The sequence below is a fragment of the Apiospora kogelbergensis genome (assembly GCF_038363985.1).
Source record: "Apiospora kogelbergensis strain CBS 113332 chromosome Unknown utg000001l_segment0_segment0, whole genome shotgun sequence".
NCBI lineage: Eukaryota > Fungi > Ascomycota > Sordariomycetes > Amphisphaeriales > Apiosporaceae > Apiospora > Apiospora kogelbergensis.
Window position 1 is genome coordinate 4,626,047 of NW_027117418.1, and position 12,862 is coordinate 4,638,908.

Below are 12,862 nucleotides of genomic sequence, written 5' to 3' on the forward strand. Positions count from 1 at the left end.
GGTATTCCGGCCCAGTCCACCTAATATGCAAAGAAGCCCTTTCCTCCGCCTTGCCATCCTTCCCTCCCCATAAACCCGTTTACCCATTGGGAAAGCGGCCAAAACCCGAAACTCATTCAATGAGTATCATCAACCTCCAGACACTCGCAGTCTTCGAAACCAAATACAATGCCCGATCTGTGAGGTGCAGAGACGCGCAGGGCCGGGAGCGTGATATCGAGCCATGACCGAAATAAAATCAGAAGAAACTCCCCCAATGCAAAGCCCGTTGTGCGCGCGTATGGGGTGCCCCAGTTGAAAACAAAAGCAGAAACGAATTAGAAGCGGATAGAACGTGGTTTAAGAATGCAAGAAACAAGCTAGAAAAAGTTAAGTAAGGAGCAAAATCCAAGTACACAAGTGCCTCTCGCCCAGCAACGCATGCTTGTCTAGAGGCATCATCAAATATGGTACGGAGAAGCAGATCCCAGAATCTCAATATACGTGTTCGGTTTCGAGGGGCTCGGTTGCGGCAGGGTCGATCACGACTAATAAGCCAGCACCCTGTGCCTTAAAAATGACAAAGCCGACTGAAAGGGGGCGTGCGTCTCAAACTTGGGAAAGGGTGTGTGTGTGTGTGTGTATGCCGAAGCCGGGGTATCTCTTGGTACGAAACAAACAACGAATGTTTCTTCCATGTCTCCTTGGCAGCTATTGGAGACGAAATCGCAAAGGTATGGTAGGTTCTAGAGAAGCGGCTTCAGGCCGCCTTCTTATCAGGCGGCCGCTTTGCACACCATAGGGGAGACTAGGCCGCATGGAGGCGTGTACCGAGGTGATGTTGACTGTATATGCAGACGAGGCCGGAAGAGTAAATTGCGGGCTTGCTCCAACGAAGGACCTGCGAGCCGCAGGGCTTCAGTGTCCACCCATGGAATGCGTGATATGCACCATCCTCTCCTAAGTCAGCATCCCCGGCCTGTTGTCGTTACGGGAATCGATGCCAAAGAAATAAGTAAGAAACGATCCTCGGCGGATGGCTGAAATCTCAGCTTGAAGAATAGGGTGACTAGAATCCTGCGCACGTAAAGCAGCCTGAAATCATCACAGCAGCGCGACGATTGCAGGCGTGTCTACTCGTGCCGTGGGAGATCCCTGGTAGCCTATTGCGGCTGATTCGCCCACCAGTTCCCAGTCGAAGATGTCTGGGGGTTGGACCAGCCCTGCGTGACAGCTGGCGCCCCGCCAGGGTTTTGCGATAAGAATTGCCTCGGTGTCTGCTCTGGAGGATACATATTCTGAGTGGGGTTTGCATAGCCTTGGTTGAGACCCGGCATGCCAGGGTATTGCATAGTGTTCGGTTGCGGCATCTGAGGGGCGCCACCTGAAGGATGCCGTAGTTGGGGAGCAGGCGACTGCTGTGGGTGAGGTGACTGCTGATTTTGGGTGGTGTAGCCTTGGTAATGTTGAGGCGTCTGCGGTGCTTGGTGATGACTCCACATGTTGTTGTTTTGATTGCCATAGTTATAAGAGGGTGCGGCTTGTGGGATGTTTCCGGGAGTACCAGAAGGCAAGCTCGGTGCCCTGGTTTGCTTGGGCGTGGGTGCTTGCGACATACCGCGCATTGGCGCTTGGCTCATGGGCTGCTGAGAATGGAGCGCCTGCGAGTACGGCGCGGCCGTCATCATCATCTGAGGGCTCTGGTTAGGAACCATGCCAGACGACTGCTGGATGCTGGCCGGGGCGGCATGGGGGGACTGTCCTGCCCGGGTGGTCGACGGCAACGCGTTGTCGTTGGCCCCTACAGGTGGTTGGGCCGTTTGTGGCTGCTCATGGGACCGGCGCCAGATGTTTTGCATGTAATCGGCGCGTATCTCGCGCTGTTGGTTGACGGAGCGGTTGAACTCGGCAGCATGGTGAGCCTGTGCGTGAATCTCGGTGACGGGGCTGGACTGGGTTCGGTCCTGATATGCCGAGCCTGCGATCTCCTGACGCGGGCCGCCTTTGATGAAGTTGCTATAATCTCGTGTCCGATTGTCACTCATATCTGGTCCTGATGTTATCATGGGTATTCTCGTCGTACTTCCTGGCGGTGCTCCTATCATACCTGGTTGAACGAGTTGGGGCTGGGGAGCACCACCAAACTGGGGGTGTTGGCGTAGACGATTTCGCCATGTGGACCTCCAACCAGCGGTGGAGGGTTGTTGTTGGCCTCAGCGGCTGCCTCTCTGGCCTTGGCTGCCCCTGGCCTCTTCTCGCCGGCCAGATCAGCCTCGGTGAATCCTTGCTTACGCGCTTTCCCTTCCCAGTAGTCGTCTCGTACCCGGCGACCGTTGACAATCACCCTGCTGCCGAACTGACGGAACATGGAACGCGCCGTGACAATCGCTATTTGGCGCGACCGGTAGGAAAAGGGGAGGATTTCTTGTTGCACCAGATCGTCCTTCTCAACCTGGTTCGCAATGATCTTGAAAAGTGACCTATTTTTGTTGAAGAGCAGGTAGGAGTCTCTGTACCCTAGGACTCTGGCGCATTCGGTTGCAAGCATGAAGAGCTTGTCCCCGCGATTGGGAACCAGGAAGGTTCTGCATCTATATTCGCGGTTTCCCAACAGCTGGCCATTGGGCATGACCTTCTTCTCGCCAGCTTCGTCAATTTCGCGTGGTATGTACTCGTCGCCGCCGGGGCCAAGCTGGTCGGTCGTGTGGTCGCGCACTGTAGGTAGTGCCTTGAGCGTGGTCTTGGTAGGCGTGGTCTTGGGCGGCGGGGAGGACTGCGGACCCGGGGGTGTAGTTCTGGCCAGGCAGCGGCGCGTTGGCGGACTGCGGCGTGTGCGGTGGCATCGGAGACTGTTGCGCCATCTGGTGCGCCATGTTGGGTGGTAAGATATGCGATGATGGGTGACGGGGTTGCGGTTCGGGTAATCCACCAGATGTTCGCGGTTTCATCGGTCGTCCACGCTTTCGCGGGTTGTCTACACCTGTGACGCGACAAAGAAAATGCGCTGGTTAGCCAAGCTGGGATGAGTCGACGAAAAGGAAGCAGCAGGCGCGAAAAAGGACGCGCGCGACGGCGTTTGGACTTTGGCGGCCGATGCGACAAGTGACGGTTGCATGACAAGAAGTAGACTTGGCCGCCCATGCAACGTGAAGTTGTGCTCGTTGCTTATCGACGGGACTCTTGTCGTCCCCATCCATGACTCTTGCAAGTGATTTCGCAGTGGAATCGCGAAGGGGGGCCGCTAAGGAAGCGACGGCCCCACAGCTGCGCAACACCAGAGAGTTGTGATATGAGAGTTCAGCGTAACTTACCATCATCCCCAGGCGTTCCAGAAGCCTGTGTGTCTTGATAGGGTTCTGGCGAACGACTGCGCTTCAGTCCACGTGCGTTGGGATTAACTAGCTCTGTGCAATCATGAGTCGTACATTAGTATATGCTGACAGGCAAGCTCGAGTTAAGATTTCAGAAGCTGCTCCCCGAGTAGATAGAGCGCACAACGATGATAGCAAATGATGGATCACAACGGAGACAGGCGCCCCATAGAAAACATGTAGCTTCACTCATGACAGAAGCATTACATTTGCATTGGCAATTGTATGCAGCCAACCGCCACGGCGGCCGCAGTGCAGTTTCTGCCTGCCCGGGCGTGATGTAGGAAAGCGTGGTGTCGTGTAGGCAGATAGACGGACCATGACGAACATCACTCGCGATGGTCTCATATGATTGATTGATTGATTGAATGATTGATTGTGCGCGCGCCGACGAATGCGCTTACAGCCTGCGCGGGGAGCCATGCGCGTTTCTTTTGAGCTTGGATCCACTGGGATCGTTGCGACTCGAACTGACTGGACATGGACGCACGACGGTCGCAAACGTCTTAAAGATAGGAACAAGCAATAAAAAACTGACAACGACGCAAGGCGCAACATACCAGAGTTAAGGGCCGCAGGGTTGATGGTCGCGGGATTGATGGTCGCACCCTCAGCGCCATTAGGCTGCGTGGAATACATTCGGGCTGCCAGGCGACGATGGCCACACGTTCTGCAAGAGCAGCGGAACGGGGGAGTATCGTGTTGAGCGTGGAGAAGCTTGGTGCCTGCAGGACGACGTGTCTTGATATAGTTGGACTAGATAAAAAGATGCCGATGGGCGAAGCGCGCAGAAAAGGGAAAGAGGCGACTGTTGATCTCGCGGTTCCGAGAAAGTGTAATGTATGTATGTAATGTGATGCAGGCAGGCAGGATTATTCATGCATATGGGCTGGGCTGGTAGCGTAGCGTCTTTGCTGGCGCAAGCTCAGGGTTGGCGGGGGGGGTTTACAACTACCTTGCACGAAACAAAGTTGTTGAATAGGGATGTGTGAGCCAATCTCAAAGAGGCTGCGATCTGAACTTGTCTCTCTTAACACGAGGGGGAAGGGAAAAGAGGCTGTGCGTATCAGGGCAGACCTGCTAATAAGGCCCCTCCTCTATATGCCAGCCAACTATTTCTCTGAAATCTTCCTTTTCTTCTCTATGCGCCGAGGGTTGTACTTGTAAGAGGCAATGGTATTGTACGCCCTCTGCACACATGCGGCGGGGGAGGGATGGGCTGGGGGTGGCCAGGTGCTAGCCCGGCAGGACAGGATGGTTCTCGAGCCTCCGAAGGGGTTAGGTATGACTGGTCCCAAGACAAGACAAGACAAGCGGCAGGCAAACGGTGATTGTGTGATGGCGCGCGTTGTCGCGACTTTGGGCAGCTCAAGTGGTAGTAACCTCTTGACACTCGATCTTTGCCAGGGAAGAGCTGATGTCGGATTGCAGCGCAGAGTCAACAAACGGAGCGGCGATGATGAGGTGGGTGGGATGGTGATGAGACGAGGAAAGGATTGGACGTGAATGCGCGACGACGGCAAGTATGTAAGTGGAAGGTGTGTGTGGATGGACGGGTAGCTCCAAGATGGTGGAGGCTACCGAGCTATCTTGAATGACCCGAGTGCTTAGGATAGGGTAGACACATCTGATGGGTGGTTGCTTGCGTCTGTCTAGCAGATCTCCTGGGTTGCCTGCGTCTTGGGATGCGTCCGTTTGGGAATGGGTTGGACGGATATGCCAGTCAGTTAAGGTTGCTGGGAATGTGGCTGTATGTATGTATATCTTGTAGTTGGAATCGATAACCCGTTGATCCTCTTTTTCTGCAAGCTGGAGTTAAGTTACTCGCAAGTTTCGCATGTCATGTATGACGGCGCCTTACAAACGAACCCACTTTCCGTCGTTCAGGGAAGTTGGAGTCGCCGTGACGCACGCTGGATTTGGATTACTTCTCCAGGAGATGCCGCGTGCTGAGCTGCCAAACGACCCCAGTGAGCGTTAGTTATCTTTGCGCTCCAGCACTTGGCTTGCGCAGAACAACAGCCTTGAGCTACCGAGAAGGATGATAAAACAAAAACAAAAACCGCCGCAGCCGAGGACGAAGGGGAGGGACACGGACTGAAGACTGTCAGTCGGAAAGCGCGCGCACTGCAAGCTGATGCGCGATGGACAGAAGATGGAAAGGCAGCGCCGCAACGCCGAACAGTGACCCCGTTTCTAGCTTCTGGGCAAAGGAAGCTGACTAGGATCAAGCCCACACGCAGCGACAGGGACCAGGGTAAAAATGGGCCGCGCAGGGGGTCGACTTGCGAAATCGATCAGCGAAAAGAAATCAGGAGGGCGCCTCCCGGGATTTGTTCAGGCAAGGAGGGTTCCAGGGCTCAGTAAAGAGCAGAACTCGTCGTCTTCGGGGCGCGTCGTTTCTGCCTGGGTGGAAACAGGTCGGCGCAGGTGGTGAATAATCACGGTTGGTGTGATATGTTCTGATGATGATGACAGCGATGACAACGCGATTTGCTGTTCCACTCAGGAGTCCCAGAGCTTTCTGGCCGCGGATAACACAGAGGTTGAACGGAAGCTCTTTTTCGCAGATTCCCATGTAATGCTCGATGCACGACCGCACGTCCGCAACAACGTGAGAAAGAGGCCGGGGTTGTAGACGGCGATTCTGACTGGACTGCTGCTGCACCTGGGTATCAATAGATGTGTTGCGTTATTCGTCAAGTCATGACCCCGCTGGTTTGGTGGCATTATTGAGGCGAGGGAAGAAGGCAGATACATGAGAGCTAAGTAGTCTTGGCCTGAAGGATACCTGACGAACCCCCGTCTGGGGGCAGTGAGCACACGGGAATCGAAGTATTGCAGTACGTACTCACCGAGCTTGCCGGGGTGTTTAGTAGCAAAACCAGCCAAAGTACTCCTCCATGCCATCCGTTTATTACCGAGATAAAATCAAGCAATAAGTGGTGCGACCAATCCCAATCAGGCAGCCAACGGCAGACCTGAGTTGGTTGGGAGACAGCCAATGCAAGCAAGAGCTGGCGAGTCTTGAGGATCGCCGGGCATTTCATGGAGGTTTCGGTTGAGTGGCCTGTCTCGCATGGGCGGCGATACGAGTTTGCGTCGAGTCTCTCGCTCGTTGAGGCGATGGGATATGCATTGAAACAGCGTTGGTTGATTCTATCTGGATAATGAAACGACCGACCACATACTAACACATGCATCCAAGGGGGACGTAGCATTATCTGCCATTGTTCATCATTGCTCATTGTTCGTATTCATTTGAATGGCTCTTCTGATATTTCCCAATTCCGTACGTGTTATACACATATGTTGTACGTATGTATCTCCGATGCGATGGGGGCGTATTAATTGATGTAAGGCTCCGCCGCCTGGGCCTGGGACTGGACGGACATACGGACTGATGTAGTGCTGGATGTACTCTCGAGACGGGAGGTACTTTGGGACGCGACGAGGTGGTCTTTGCGGCCGGTTGAAAGTGGAGAGCGCGGGAAGCCCAGCGATCATTGACCCGCCTAAATTCAGTTCAGGTTCAGGTTCGTCTTCATACACGTACAGTGTCTACAATCTAATAGCCACCATGTTGAGCCTAGTTGCCAAGTATCGAACCTTGGCTTCACCTTACGAAAGACCTCGAGGCGAAAGAGATTCACAACCCAGCTTGTGTGCCTCCTCGTTTCACTGAACGGTTCGACCTCGCTCCAAATCTACCGGCCACGGATTTGGGGTGGCGTGCAAGAGACTCCTTGGCGTCGACCAACAGTCGCGAGCTGCTCCCGCTTGGCAGATCAGACCAGAGCCGTGTTGAGTGTCTCGCCGTGTTGTTGGAGAAAGAAAAAGTAAGGAAGTGGCTGTGGGGTTGGATCTCTGTGGCGGGCTCACTCGCTTGATTTCATCGACGTATCTATTTGTGGAAGGTCGTATCAGGCACTTCTTAGCTGCCCACATGCAGATACTCGGCCGACGGCAAACGTAGCTAGGAAAGGACCGAATGTGCGTGATGCATTGCTATGCTGACGGACTTCTCAGCCTGTTGCGAGTAGCTATCCGCAGAGGAAGGAAGGGGATGTATCACTAGATTGCCGTACAGAGGCACTGGGAGCGAAAAACCGCGTAACTGCCTCGAATCATGCGGGAACGCTATGCTATGCCCGATCGTGCCCAATTTCTGTGCCGAGTATCTTCCCTCTCTCAGCCGGTGGTTCCTTGTAAGCCCAATATAGAGGCGCTCCAATACGTGTCGTTACTAAGACGCCCGTACTTGATAGGATCAGGTACTCATAATAAACAAATATCGCAATTAGGCTGGCACTATAAGACTGCAAGCTGAGGAGGACATATTGAACTGGTGGGCGCCAAGTGACCTAACCGAAAGAAAGTCTTTCTCGCAGTATCGAGGCGCGAATCTGGCCAACGTGAATGCGCCGGGCAAACACTAGTACCAACGGCTGCGTAATAATTGTCAGAGAAGGCTTTTTTCCTTTTCATAACACTTTAACTTGTCAGAATGTTTGATGATACAAGAAACAATTTAGCCCCGGTGTGTTCAGTTATTTCTCTTCCCCGTTGACGCGAATGTTCGCCAATGGAGATGCAATGTGTTACAACCACCTTTGCATTCGTATCGACCAATATTCCGTCCATGTGAGATCAGTCAAAAATCATAATACTCATATGGTGGACTATCAGTATGCGCGTATATGTTTTTAATCCAGGTGCCGTATAACTACATATATTTCGGGTTGGTTAAGTAAGTCACGGTGTTATTATCAGCGTCTTCTACATGGATCTAGTCACCATGCTCCCCATAACGCCCCCATCTAAACCGACTCGTGTCACCTGATAAAGCTTTCTAATCCCCGGCCAGCATCTTGTTCGATTCACACATCAATATGCCCGGAGACTCGTGAATGATCGGCCGTCGGGCTTCTTTCGCTACGCAGCAACATGACACTGTGTCAGCCATTCCTAGCCGTGTCTCCCCCTGAGTACATTTCTTTTCTTGATGATACACGCACGCTGTCGTATTGTCGAACACTGGAAAATATGAACTTTAGTGTAGATGCAAGTGTACGAGCGGAAACGCGTATCGCCCTTACCAAGCTAGCCTAAACCGGGCTATAACATCAACCGGTGAACAGCCTCGTTCATGATATTTCTTCACGAACAGCCTTCGAAAAGCCGCTGCTGGATCTAGATGCACTTCAATGAAGTCATGGTTACCAGCGCGGCGCGAACTGACCGGTCTGGGGTCTGGAAGCCTAGTCAGCCATTGACTCATACTGGATTACCCCTTGAGCTAAACGCGACTTCTGTCAGACAGTCGCTGAGTTTCGGGGCCTGGTGCAGTATCACTCGTATAATCTACGTTTTCTTACAGGTCCGGTTGGGTAAGGAGGACTTGGTAACGTCCACAGCTGCCATGCCTGTATCGCAGGTAGAAGGGGAAGGGCTCGCTGCTCGTGGTACGTTACTATGACTATGTGATATTGACCAAAACGGTCAGGTAGCACGGTGTTGTAATGCTCTCTGCACGATGCTGCAGCCAAGCCTCAGGCTCACCTATTTGTCGAGATGCAGAAGAGGGCCACTTGCAACTTCCCTAGTCGAGGCAGGCTAGCATGGCCGTAGGGCCCAAGTCTCGGCCGCTGCTTAAACTACCATCTATGATCCTTATCCACTCTACCCATGTACAAGTATACGCGATGGATATAATCTGGGTATCACGGATCTAACCATGGCGGGTTACCCATGCATATGCGATTCCCTCTCCTTTATCATCTTTTCCTCGCCTGGCCTTTCTTTTGCTCGATATAACAGCGACAGGTGAATGGCCTATTCAAGATCCGAGGATATGGAAACACCAAAGAGCTAGCTACCTTACTCACCGGCCGGTCCACTGGCACTGGCACTGGCGTCCGTCCTTGCTCGGTGACAACAATTTCCAGATCGAACTTGGCCCTGCGCAGGTTTCACGACTCCGGAGAAGATGCTCGATCAAGACGATAGAGCTCCGGGCCTTCAGCGTCATCAAACGTCATGGCCAATCAGAGCTCCCGGGCTGCTGGAGGAAGCTGACTGTGTTCCATGGGCTGCGATCCAGCTATGCAATACATGATTGGCTTGAGGGCGGCAATCCCGGCTCCGAATTTTACACGACGAAACGCCACAGCTGAAACTCGGTCTCAATCAGGCAAAAAGACGAAGATGCTAGGACTAGCCGCACCGAACTGCTCACCGGATCAGGACCGCAACTGGCGCATAGAGTTCGAGACTACCTTAGCGATAAGAAATCACCTGCTCTGGTAGATGTACTTACTTTCAGGATGCGATCTTACCGCGATAATTTGGCAATAAGCATGACCCGCAGGCTGCGATGGAAGAAGATAAACAATGTTTCAGCTTGATTACATTCCGGAACCAGAGTCGAGCTCACCAGACTGGCCTAACTGCATTGTCACAGGCCGGAACGAGGGGAAGAGGCCGCAGCCAAGGCAGCGGGGCTCACTCGGAGATGGGTGATGATAAATGGATAGACTCGGCAACTTAGCAGCCGTCCATCTCGCTGTTTATCCCCTCTCTCAACGGACCCTGGACAGCTCTATACATAACCAGCACCACTAGCAGTACCGCACTGTACAGTAAGTACTGTAGGCATCCCGATGGTCGATGGGTCTATAGTAGGTAGGCTTATGTAGGTATCATGATGGATGTACGGAGTAAGTCATGTAGTATCAGGCCATGAACCAGTATACTAACAAGCTTAATCCACAGATGAGCATTGCGACATGGCCATATGACTCAGAAGGCCTCTGATTCATCAATAGGAGGGCGCAGAGTCCAAGACACAGGTGCACCAGGCAGCCAGGGTCTGGAGGGTTGTGGTTGTTGGTGAAATGGAAATAGACATGGGCACAGGAACGCTTGCTGCTGCTAACTGAGATGAGTGAAGCCTGGTGGTTGTGTGGGTGTGAAGCGAACAGGGCAGAAGACGGGGGGGAGGGGTCGATGACAGACATTTGTGGACGAGTTTGCTGCCCTGGAAGTCACTTTCGAGGATGCACTACACGCGGGCTACATTGATGGCTATTGGCTGTGCTACCCCCTGCGTGCGGGTCACTTGGAGCCAGAGCCAGCTGACTTGAATTGGCACAGACCCTATCTGCAAATCATGGGAAGCCGTTGGCCCCATATGCCCCATGTATGCAATCTGCGGGTCCCGCCCAAGCGCCCATCTCGTCCAATCAACCCGCTTCGCAAGCAGGCATTCCAGATGCGACTCCTTCGACCTCTGCCTCCTTGTCTCCCCTGTCCCCTCGACTAAAACCGACAAGGGGGCTTGCAGTCTCGCAGCATCTTTGTTTCGACAGAGGGCATGGCAGACATGGCAGACATGGCAGACATGGCGGCCCTCCCCCTCTTGTTGCGCTTGCTGCTGCGAGGGAACCCTTTGCCAGATTCTAAATATTGCCATGGCCGATCTGGCACCCAAGCACGCACGCAGACGGTCGCCTGCGGCATGACCACCTCCCCACAAAGTAACCCTTCCCCGCTTGACCTGTGCTGACGGGAGGGAGTGTGGCTTGCTTGGTGCCAAGTGCTCAGTGGTGCATCCATCCATCCATCCATCCATCCATCCATTCTCAACTTCTTAATGGGTGGGTTTGGCCAGCCTCAAGTCGGAACGGGCCAAGGTCCATTGATAGGTCACTACCCAATGGGGGGACGGCTAACTACATAAGCACACACTCCTCTCTCAGCTTACTGCCTGACTGACTGATAAACAAAATGCCGTGATTCGACTCACAGGCCTCCCTGGCTTCATTCTTCCATTCACTTGGTTCGGAGGCCGCTCCACAACTTCCTTGGTGGTCCTCTATGGATGCCAGTTCTGCTTGCTTTGCAAGTTCCCACTGCACGCCACGCGGGAGGCCCCTTGTTACCCGTTCTTGCAGGTGTCGCCGCGTCACGTCAACCACTTACATATTTGCAGCATGTGTTTTCCCGCAATGATGTTGCTGCTGCTCGCTTTATTCCGATGTCGCCACCCGTCTGGTTTGTGTGCCTGGAAGTATCCAGCCATACATAGGTAGGGGAAAGACATACATATTTTAGATAAACCAGTGCACCCCAATCCATCCGCACATCGCAGGCTGCCACTGTGTGACATACGGAAGCCTAGGATCAGTGACGATGCTCGGAAGCAGCTCTAAAGCCTTTATGTTCCTCAGCCGCTACGCCTCGTTGAAGGGTGACACGGCATTCGGAAAGATCCAGTTGACTTGAACACAGCATACTCTGAAGATTAGCGACAGTCTTCAAGTTTCAACCTTGTGTGAGTGGCACACGGCAAGACTGCCGACTAGCGTAAACCAGTTTTCTAGGTAACAAAGGAAAGACAATCGGAAAATCAGCATGCGAACTTCGGAACACCCATCCCTTTGTCTACTTACGCACTGCCTATTCTACGAACAGTAGTCGTAGTACAAACCTGTCAATAGTAGTGGCATGGCCAAAGATGCGATGAACTTGGCATGTCGCACCTAATTGTCGACGTAGGCGTGATGGCTAACCAGCATATAGTATGCATCTGATGTCGGTTCAAGATGCTGATTGTCAGGTTACTAGTAGTGTGTGTGTGTGCCTTGTCACCGGTTCGATCTCTTGTGGGCTTATCGCAGAATCCCCGTCGGCCTGTCAGTTCATCTACAAGTTCCATAAGAAGCAAGCGCCTGTGCTGTCATCTGGTAATTGCCAGTCTTATTCTTCTAGACTACGTGGATCCTGGAAACTTGGTTGTCCGACTTGGGTATGGATGGACAAGAATACGACTCGCCCCGTGCCGTGTAGACTGATACTCTATTTTTGGCAAGTGGTAGAGGTCGATCTTGGCAGTTTTTGCTTGCTTGCCTGGCCTGCCAAAACATAGACTCGTCCCGTGTGCAAGAAGATGGAAAATATGGGTGAATTGTCCGGTGGAATCGCAGGAATGCACAGATCACATGGGCTGGGGTTCACAGGTTGAAACATGCATTCGTAGATGTCATCAGTCGAGCGGCTCGAGTCTGGCTCGCATCACAGCATGCATGGGATCATCCGCTAAGCTGGGCAATGTACTTGTTTGTGGCGCTTTGTACCTGGGAGGGTGAGAAAGTAGCAAGGCGTTGGGTGCTACATACACATAACCGTTGTGGCATGGGATACGATCGGAGGTGCAGGAATTGATGCAGTAAAGGCCGTTGGTGGAAGAAGTGTCTACCTACAGTTCACGTAAATTGCATAAATTCGATTTCTAGGATACGTGCGTCATTGATGGCGTGGGCTGGCTGCTAGTGGAATGGCCGGCTGCCGGCGTCTGATAGCGGCTGGCGGCTGATAGTAGCGAGCACCCCAATTCGTTAATTTGACGCGCTCCCAATCCGCTTCTCATCCGAGACCATTTTTCAGTGAGTAGGCATTCACCTGGGTTGTTTACTCGACCCGATCATAGGTCAACGCAACGTAAATCACCA

General features: G+C 53.0%; 1 protein-coding gene across 1 annotated transcript; it reads right to left on the reverse strand.

Moving 5' to 3' along the window:
* Window positions 1-1,142: 1,142 nt before the first annotated feature.
* Window positions 1,143-3,989, reverse strand: PG998_001471 (RSC complex subunit Rsc7- variant; the record flags this gene model as incomplete). The annotated part of the gene is made up of 6 exons (XM_066868289.1): window positions 1,143-2,026; window positions 2,087-2,105; window positions 2,168-2,625; window positions 2,696-2,959; window positions 3,291-3,383; window positions 3,911-3,989. The coding sequence occupies 6 exons, from the start codon at window positions 3,987-3,989 to the stop codon at window positions 1,143-1,145; spliced, it is 1,797 nt and encodes a 598-aa protein (XP_066736704.1).
* Between the last annotated feature and the right edge of the window lie 8,873 nt (window positions 3,990-12,862).